The sequence below is a fragment of the Sprattus sprattus genome (assembly GCF_963457725.1).
Source record: "Sprattus sprattus genome assembly, chromosome: 14".
Classification (NCBI taxonomy): domain Eukaryota; kingdom Metazoa; phylum Chordata; class Actinopteri; order Clupeiformes; family Clupeidae; genus Sprattus; species Sprattus sprattus.
Genome location: NC_137912.1, coordinates 19,015,751 through 19,025,558, shown reverse-complemented (window position 1 = coordinate 19,025,558; position 9,808 = coordinate 19,015,751). Strand labels below are relative to the sequence as shown.

Below are 9,808 nucleotides of genomic sequence, written 5' to 3'. Positions count from 1 at the left end.
CATCCATCTTCCTCTTGATCACATTTCAGAGGTTTTTGATGGGATTCAGGTCTCGAAATTGGGCTGGCCATGACAGGGTCCTGATCTGGTGGTACTCCATCCACACCTTTACTGGCCTGGCTGTGTGGCATGGAGCATTGCCCTGCTGGAAAAAACATTTCTCAGAGTTGGGGAACATTGTCAGAGCTAAAGGAAGCAAGTTTTTCTTCCGGGACAACGTTGTACTTTGCCTGGCTGAGGTTTGTAAAAGACCATAAGGATTGAAAAAAGCGGACTGGAGGGTCTTCTAGTTCGTCTTCTCTGATGAGTCCAATTTTCAGCTTTGCCCAACACATGGTCGTCTGATGGTTAGACGGAGACCTGGAGAGGCCTACAAGCCAGAGAGTCTTGCACCTACTGTGAAATCGGACTCATCAGAGAAGACGAACTTAGAAGAACCTCCAGTCCGCTTTTTCAATCCTTATGGTCTTTTACAAACCTCAGCCAGGCAAAGTACAACGTTGTCCCGGAAGAAAAACTTGCTTCCTTTTGCTCTGACAATGTTCCCCAACTCTGAGAAGTGTTTTTTCCAGCAGGGCAATGCTCCATGCCACACAGCCAGGCCAGTAAAGGTGTGGATGGAGTACCACCAGTTCAGGACCCTGTCATGGCCAGCCCAATTTCGAGACCTGAATCCCATAAAAAACCTCTGAAATGTGATCAAGAGGAAGATGGATGGTCACAAGCCATGAAAAGAAGCCGAGCTGCTTGAATTCTTGCGCCAGGAGTAGCATAAAGTCACCCAACGGCAATGTGAAAGACTGGTGGAGAGCATGCCAAGACACATGAAAGTTGTGATTTTAAATCAAGGTTATTCCACCAAATATTGATTTCTGAACTCTTCCTAAGTGTAAGCATTAGTATTGTGTAGTTTAAAAATGAATATGAGCTTGTTTTCTTTGCATTATTCGAGATCTGAAGACACTGCATCAATTTTGCTATTTTGACCAATTGTCATTTTTCTGCAAATAAATGATCTAAATGACAATATTTTTATTTGAAATTTGGTAGGAATGTTGCCAGTAGGTTATAGAATAAAACTAAAATGTACATTTTACTTTAACACATACCAATAAATAGTAAAACCAGAGAAACTGATCATTTTGAAGTGGTCTCTTAATTTTTTCCGCGGCTGTATATATGTGTGAGAGTGGCTTTAGAGGTTTAGCTGAAGGGGCTTGCCATCTAATGGGGCTGCTGCAGTTGAGAGTTCTAGGACCGACAGGGTAGCATGGAGCTCTCGCACACATTAACATAGTAAGCACATGTCTCTCTCTTGCAATCAAGCACACACACATACTGTACACACACTTACACACTCTGTCTGTCACTCTCTCTCTCTCTCTTGCTCACTCACACAGACACACACTCTGTCTGTCTGTCTGTCTGTCTCTCTCTCACACACACACACACACACACACACACTCTCTCTCTCTTCCATACACATATCTCTCTCTCCCTCTAACACACACACACACACACACACACACACACACACACACACACACACACACACACACACACACACACACACACACACACACACACACACACACACACACACACACACACACACACACACACACACACACACACACACACACACACCAGAGCCACGACTAACTCATCCAACCTGCCAGCATGGTTCTGCTTCCAGCGTGGAAAACTTCAGTAAAAAAACGTTTCACCCCTCCCAGCAACAGTCTCTGTGCGTGAGTGTGTGTATGTGTGTGTGTGTGTGTGTGTGTGTGTGTGTGTGTGCACGGCTGTGTGTGTTAAGGAAAGCACAGTTTGTGAATACATTATGATGTGAGTGTGTGCGTAGTCTTCTTGAAAACAATGGTGGTATTTGTCCATGCGCACAAGTGTGGGTATGAAACCTGAGTGTGTGTGTGAGTGTGTGTGTGTGTGTCTGAGTGTGTTAGAGGGAGAGATATATAATGTGTGTCTGTGTCTGGTGCTGTGACTCTGTTGGGTCGGGCCCAAGCTGCAGGTCTGAGGAAGAGCACAGCTGGAGCAAAGACAGGAATGTGCAGACGCACTACTGTACTTAACTCATTACACACACACATACATGATACACTTACCTCATTACACACACACACACAGATTATAGCTATTCTTAACTCAATACATCTGTGCACACACACACACTCTGTGGAAGTCCAAACTGTAACTTTGTATCTGTGCATGCGCCTGTCTGTGTGTATGTGTGTGTGTGTGTGATACTTGGATATCAATAAAGCCTTCGATAAATGCCACTCCACTCGTGTCGTTGAGTCCACGAACATGGCATTACCTGATCTCAACCCATGCTCTCTGTACTTCTAGAGAGGAATGGGCAGACACTGGTGCCTAGAGTAAACAGACTGCCTGAGTGTGACACACACTGAAGCCCGTGCTTGGCACTGTGTTATGTGTTATGGGAGGTCTGTGATGTATGTGTGTGTGTGTGTGTGTGTGTGTGTGTGTGTGTGTGTGTGTGTGTATGTGTTTGCATTGCGGTGTGTGCATGTTTGTGGAGGCAAACATTTCACAGCGATGTGCTGTTACTGTTGTGGAAAGAGTGGGTGGATGGTGTTGGTGATGATGTGTGTGTGTGTGTGTGTAAGGGCATGTGTGTTATTGGAGGTCATCTGAGAAGTAACCAGCTATTCTTATGTTTAACCTTTGGGTTTTTCTAGCCTTTATTCAATAGGACAGTGAAGATACGACAGTAAATGAGTGGAAGAGAAAGAGAGAGTGAGCGAGAGAGAGAGAGATAGAGAGAGAGAGAGAGAGAGAGAGAGAGAGAGAGAGAGAGAGAGAGAGAGATAGAGAGAGAGAGAGAGAGAGAGCTTGAGAAATGGCTGGAATCAAACCTGGTCCTCATGGGCACTAGACTTGCTGGTATGGACTGCCTCCGCCGCTGTTCTACGGCTCCCCCAGAAGTAACCAGTTATGGCTAGGTGGCAGTTATGGTGGTGGGCCAAAGACTGTTTCTATAATGATCCCCTTATGCTGCACACATCCCTTCACAAAGCTGATATGCCTTATTTCTCTTGAGAGCCACCACACCTGGCACTGCAATGCTATGATTTCAAAGGAAGCATTGTGCTAAAAGTATCAATTAAGAGCTTTTATATACTATTATCCATGTGTACTGCCTGCTGAGAGTGATCTGTAGCAATTACAGCTTTTTATCTATGTCTACCCAATTGTTCTCTTAGCCCTCATAAGTATTACAGCTTTAGTTGGTAAAGGGTTGTGATTCCTGAAATAAGTAGGGAGAAGCCTGCAACACTGAGTCATTGGTCATCTGAAAAAGGAAGTTGATGGACGAGGAGTCCACTTGTTTGCACTCACTCCTCCCCTTGGGACAAAACTGTCTCCCCACATAGTGTAATACTGTAATAGTTATGATCTGGCTTAGACCGCTACAGACCAGGACAATCCTCATTCCAAAGACCGCTACCCTTTTAGGGAAAAGTTGTGTCAAAATGATGATCACTGCCTCAAAACTCCTATCTGGTGTATGTACAGCCGCGGAAAAAATTAAGAGACCACTTCAAAATGATCAGTTTCTCTGGTTTTACTATTTATTGGTATGTGTTAAAGTAAAATGTACATTTTAGTTTTATTCTATAACCTACTGGCAACATTCCTACCAAATTTCAAATAAAAATATTGTCATTTAGATCATTTATTTGCAGAAAAATGACAATTGGTCAAAATAGCAAAAAAGATGCAGTGTCTTCAGATCTCGAATAATGCAAAGAAAACAAGCTCATATTCATTTTTAAACTACACAATACTAATGCTTTAACTTAGGAAGAGTTCAGAAATCAATATTTGGTGGAATAACCTTGATTTAAAATCACAACTTTCATGTGTCTTGGCATGCTCTCCACCAGTCTTTCACATTGCCGTTGGGTGACTTTATGCTACTCCTGGCGCAAGAATTCAAGCAGCTCGGCTTCTTTTCATGGTTTGTGACCATCCATCTTCCTCTTGATCACATTTCAGAGTTTTTTTTATGGGATTCAGGTCTCGAAATTGGGCTGGCCATGACAGGGTCCTGATCTGGTGATACTCCATCCACACCTTTACTGGCCTGGCTGTGTGGCATGGAGCATTGCCCTGCTGGAAAAAACACTTCTCAGAGTTGGGGAACATTGTCAGAGCAAAAGGAAGCAAGTTTTTCTTCCGGGACAATGTTGTGCTTTGCCTGGCTGAGGTTTGTAAAAGACCATAAGGATTGAACCAAAGCCGACTGGAGGGTCTCCTAGTTCGTCTTCTCTGATGAGTCCAATTTCACAGTAGGTGCAAGACTCTGTGGCTTGTAGGCCTCTCCAGGTCTCCGTCTAACCATCAGACGACCATGTGTTGGGCAAAGCTGAAAATTGGACTCATCAGAGAAGACGAACTAGGAGACCTTCCAGTCCGCTTTGGTTCAATCCTTATGGTCTTTTACAAACCTCAGCCAGGCAAAGTACAACGTTGTCCCGGAAGAAAAACTTGCTTCCTTTTGCTCTGACAATGTTCCCCAACTCTGAGAAGTGTTTTTTCCAGCAGGGCAATGCTCCATGCCACACAGCCAGGCCAGTAAAGGTGTGGATGGAGTATCACCAGATCAGGACCCTGTCATGGCCAGCCCAATTTCGAGACCTGAATCCCATAAAAAAAACTCTGAAATGTGATCAAGAGGAAGATGGATGGTCACAAGCCATGAAAAGAAGCCGAGCTGCTTGAATTCTTGCGCCAGGAGTAGCATAAAGTCACCCAACGGTAATGTGAAAGACTGGTGGAGAGCATGCCAAGACACATGAAAGTTGTGATTTTAAATCAAGGTTATTCCACCAAATATTGATTTCTGAACTCTTCCTAAGTTAAAGCATTAGTATTGTGTAGTTTAAAAATGAATATGAGCTTGTTTTCTTTGCATTATTCGAGATCTGAAGACACTGCATCTTTTTTGCTATTTTGACCAATTGTCATTTTTCTGCAAATAAATGATCTAAATGACAATATTTTTATTTGAAATTTGGTAGGAATGTTGCCAGTAGGTTATAGAATAAAACTAAAATGTACATTTTACTTTAACACATACCAATAAATAGTAAAACCAGAGAAACTGATACTTTTGAAGTGGTCTCTTAATTTTTTCCGCGGCTGTATGTATACGTTATCTCTTTGCTTCTGATTGTCTCTGCTTCCCCCCTCCTTCCTATCTCTCTGACCCCCCCCCCCCCCCCCAACCTTCAGCTGGGTTCTGCTAAAGGTTTCTTCGTGTTAAAAGGGAGTTCTTCCTCACTGTCGTCAGTGCTTATGTGCTTGCTGTAGAGGGTTCAGGCCAGGCAATGTTAATGGCAGCATTTTAACAACACTCATGGCACTATACAAAAGGCTTAGTAAAAACAAAAGCCTAAAGGGGTAAAATGTTCCATAGTTTGGAATATATTGTTCCTGTGTCTTAGCTGGCAGAGAAGCTGGTGATAAGAGCACCATGATCATGGGTTTGTGACCTAGGGGGGCACACATCCAGATCCAGATGTGTATTTGTTATTGTGCGGTCAATCGCTTTGGATAAAAGCATTTACTAAAGTGTAAAAAAATAATCCCATCTTCTCCCTCTGTCTGTCCATGTCTCTCTCCTCTGTCTGTCCATATCTCTCTCCTCTGTCTGTCTGTCCATGTCTCCCTCCTCTATCTGTCTGTCCATGTCTCTCTCCTCTGTCTGTCTGTCCATGTCTCCCTCCTCTATCTGTCTGTCCATGTCTCTCTCCTCTGTCTGTCTGTCCATGTCTCCCTCCTCTGTCTGTCTGTCCATGTCTCCCTCCTCTATCTGTCTGTCCATGTCTCTCTCCTCTGTCTGTCTGTCCATGTCTCCCTCCTCTATCTGTCTGTCCATGTCTCCCTCCCTCTGTCTGTCCATGTCTCCCTCCTCTATCTGTCCATGTCTCTCTCCTCTGTCTGTCTGTCCATGTCTCTCTCCTCTGTCTGTCCATGTCTCTCTCCTCTGTCTGTCTGTCCATGTCTCTCTCCTCTGTCTGTCCATGTCTCTCTCCTCTGTCTGTCTGTCCATGTCTCCCTCCTCTATCTGTCTGTCCATGTCTCTCTCCTCTGTCTGTCTGTCCATGTCTCTCTCCTCTGTCTGTCTGTCCATGTCTCTCTCCTCTGTCTGTCTGTCCATGTCTCCCTCCTCTATCTGTCTGTCCATGTCTCCCTCCCTCTGTCTGTCTGTCCATGTCTCCCTCCTCTGTCTGTCCATGTCTCCCTCCTCTATCTGTCTGTCCATGTCTCCCTCCCTCTGTCTGTCTGTCCATGTCTCCCTCCCTCTGTCTGTCCATGTCTCTCTCCTCTGTCTGTCTGTCCATGTCTCTCTCCTCTGTCTGTCTGTCCATGTCTCTCTCCTCTGTCTGTCTGTCCATGTCTCCCTCCTCTATCTGTCTGTCCATGTCTCCCTCCCTCTGTCTGTCTGTCCATGTCTCCCTCCTCTGTCTGTCCATGTCTCCCTCCTCTATCTGTCTGTCCATGTCTCCCTCCTCTGTCTGTCCATGTCTCCCTCCTCTGTCTGTCCATGTCTGTCTGTCTGTCTGGCCATGTCTCTTGCTGTCTGTCTCCAGCGGAGTACAGAGTGATCCGGGACACGAGTGAACGCAGGAGAGAGAGCCAAGAGGAGCAGAGGACCGAGTTTGAGAACTACGCAGAGGAGGACCGCACCGGTGAGCTCTCATCTTCATCTCACGCACCTCTCTCCACACACGTATCCACTTTTAAAATCTCATTTCCATTTCAGCCAAAACCCGAGGGTGATTAGTGTCATATCAAGACCCTCCCACTGGGCTGTGTTATATTAGAAGCATGGTCAGCAGATGTGTGGTGGTATGGAAAACTCTGGCTATCACTTTGATACCTTTCAGTGGCACTGAAAACTACACTGTCTGTAGCTCAACTAATAGATTTCCCAAGAGAACACCCACTGATAGTTTTATACTTTGGATAAAAGTGTTGGAGAAAAAATGTAATTTAGATCTACAATATGGCAAGTATGTGATTAACATTTCCTTTTATTTTGATGGCCAAAACTTGTATTGAGGGTCACTATCTCATTTTGAATATTTTCTTTCCTCTCTCAGAACAAAGAGAGAGGACCCAAGAGACGAACGAACAATATCGCGAGTACTACTACGACGGCATGTACCCACGGTACCCGCATCATCGCCATCCCAACTGAGCATGCTCTGTAACCAAGGAAACGAACAGGAGAGCCACGCCTTCTCAGAGGGCTAGGCCTCCTGTGAGTGGGTGCTTTGATGTCACTCAAAGATATCTCTAACCAGATATTTACTAAATTGATGATTTAAGGGCAATTATTTTAAGCTTTAACAAAATGGGGACGGTTTTAAGCAAATTGATTGATTTGCTGCTACATACCAAAGGTGGCTCCCTTACAGGTGCAAAGCCATATCAAATTTGTAAAAATGCCATATGTAATGGTCTTTTTTGTTTGTGTGATTATCCTACTTTGTGTTGTTGAAACAAATTCATATCCAAGTTATTTACAATAGGTTGTATTAATCAATTGTTTTGAAGTTATTTTTTTGTTTCCTGTATGCTGCCTCAGTCCTAATGAAACCAGTGTTAGTGGCGTCTGGGCCAGCAATCACACAGTACATGGGATCTATCCCAGACACCTTATGGTCAAAAAATCTTTGTACTATTACGATTACCTATTAGGGATTTCAATAGTCATTTATTCTCTTAACTATTCTTAGTGTTGAAAAATAAAATGGTGCTGTAATTAACGACTGGAATACAAATAAAATCCTATATCTGTATCTGGACTGAGAACTGGAAACATTCCAAGTTAAACAAGGGATGGAGAGAGCATTGTGTGTGTGTGTGTGTGTGTGTGTGTGAGTGAGTGAGTGAGAGAGATGTGGAGTGAAATGAGATTATTGTTGTTCTGGAATATTCATCAGGGGAAAAGGACACTGCTCAAGCACTTACTGGAACTGGAATTCTATGGAATGCAGGACTCTTAACATTCCACAACGCAGAAGCTATGACAGCTTGGAAAATCATCTGTGACTCTGTCAAGCAGGCAAGCAGACTGAGAATGTGAGCATTCCTTGTCCCAGAACGGCAGATATTAGCCTTTCCCCTATATTCCTTTGATGGACCATCTGGAACAGTAGCTGCTACTGGTGGACATGTGCACCTGATAGTAATGATGGAGGTTTTATCTCATATCTAGAAAGGAGAGGTGAGAGACATTGATCTAGCACTCTTCTGTGCCAGACCACATACAGATGCAGCTCTGATTCGATTCTGGATCTTTGTTCGTGACAGTAATGTGAGTCCAGGTTTTTGCTGTCTTCTTGTGTTCACGTGTATGGTAGAAGGAACCATTTTCTGTTATGGCAATGAGGACCTGTTGCTGCCAGGGAATTCTCTCCTGGGAAAAACCTACCACCAGCCTGGAGGAATTACACTTCAGTATTGGCCTACTTAAATTAGGATAGTTCTTTAGTACCACATATGTATACAGTACACACTCACTTGCGGCAGACACGTACTGTAATTCTGCGCTTATGATGGTTCAGTGCACCCGTCTAAAGGCTTTGTGGCAATCAAATCTCCATTTTGAGAAGAATTATGAGGAAATCATCATTTGTTTAGATATATACTGTATTTGTGTCACTAATGTAAGTAAAATGGATCATTTGGCATAAATATAATACAAACAAAACAAATAAGTTTATCAATACCAAAACATCTTACAAAATATTTTAATACCTACAAGAGTCTTCCCATACAATATAACACAAAGACAACATTCAAAGACAATAAAAGAGGTGGTTTAAAAAAACAAACAAACAAAAACCTTTAAAATACTACAATACAGGTACATCCACTGGTATGGGGCAATACTGGCTGACCTAGGGGAGGTCAGACTGCCTTGAGTTGGCACAAACTGGCATAGGTGGGTACAGACTGGGGTGAGGTAACACAGACTGCAGCAGGAATGCCCAGCTGCCGCTGAGCCAGCAGGTCAAGCTTCATCGCAAACACAACCTTAACCGACATGCCAGCCAACACAGTCCTGAACAGTTTCACCACCTACTTGGCTTTCACTCAAGACTGCCTAGGCCAGAAAAAGCCACAGCCAGGCCTGGAAATCAACAGGCTTCCCTCAGTAGGAGAGGAGACTCTGGGGGCAGGACCCGGACTCTCCAGCTCCAGAAGTGACATTCACGCCGGCTGGGGATGGAGGCTGGTGACCGAACTGAATGTTGTGTTGTTACATGTGGAGAGGTTTTGACCAATGAAGTTCCAGAAGCCAAAATCATGATGGTTAACCCAGAGGTATTCGTGTTTCAGAGACTGCCAGTGCAGTGCCAGTGTTGTTGTTGTTGTGTCTACATATTTGTCCGGTGTAGCTTAAAGTCAGATCCATGTTTTGGAGCATGGAAGCAATGTCTGAGGAGACTCTGATGAGTGACTGTCTGTGACAGGATGTTGCGCTCACATGAAGAGATGATTTGGCTGCTACAGTTAGAGGTTTAACATCCATGTCTTGGAGCTTGGAGTTCTGCGTGTGGAGAATCTCACCACTATAGTTGACAAGCCAGATTCCTTTTGGCCAGCCCATGTAGTCTGGTAGGTGACAGACTAAAGGTTGCATCTGTGTGCGGACAGAATCTAGACACGAGTCCAAAGGCCAGATTCCTGTTGGTCAGCCCTGCAGTCTTGTGGCCAAATGACTAAATACTGTATTAATGTG

At 44.1% G+C, this 9,808-nt stretch overlaps 1 protein-coding gene across 1 annotated transcript in view; it reads left to right on the top strand.

Annotated features, from left to right (window-relative positions):
* ucmaa (upper zone of growth plate and cartilage matrix associated a) overlaps positions 1-7,859 on the top strand; it is a 10,332-nt gene extending 2,473 nt beyond the window's left edge. Inside the window, exons 4-5 of the mRNA XM_080851148.1 lie at positions 6,645-6,743; positions 7,158-7,859. Coding sequence (XP_080707274.1) covers positions 6,645-6,743; positions 7,158-7,255 — 197 coding nt within the window. The 3' untranslated portion in view covers positions 7,256-7,859. The remainder of the gene's footprint in view (positions 1-6,644; positions 6,744-7,157) is intronic.
* The last annotated feature ends 1,949 nt before the right edge of the window (positions 7,860-9,808 follow it).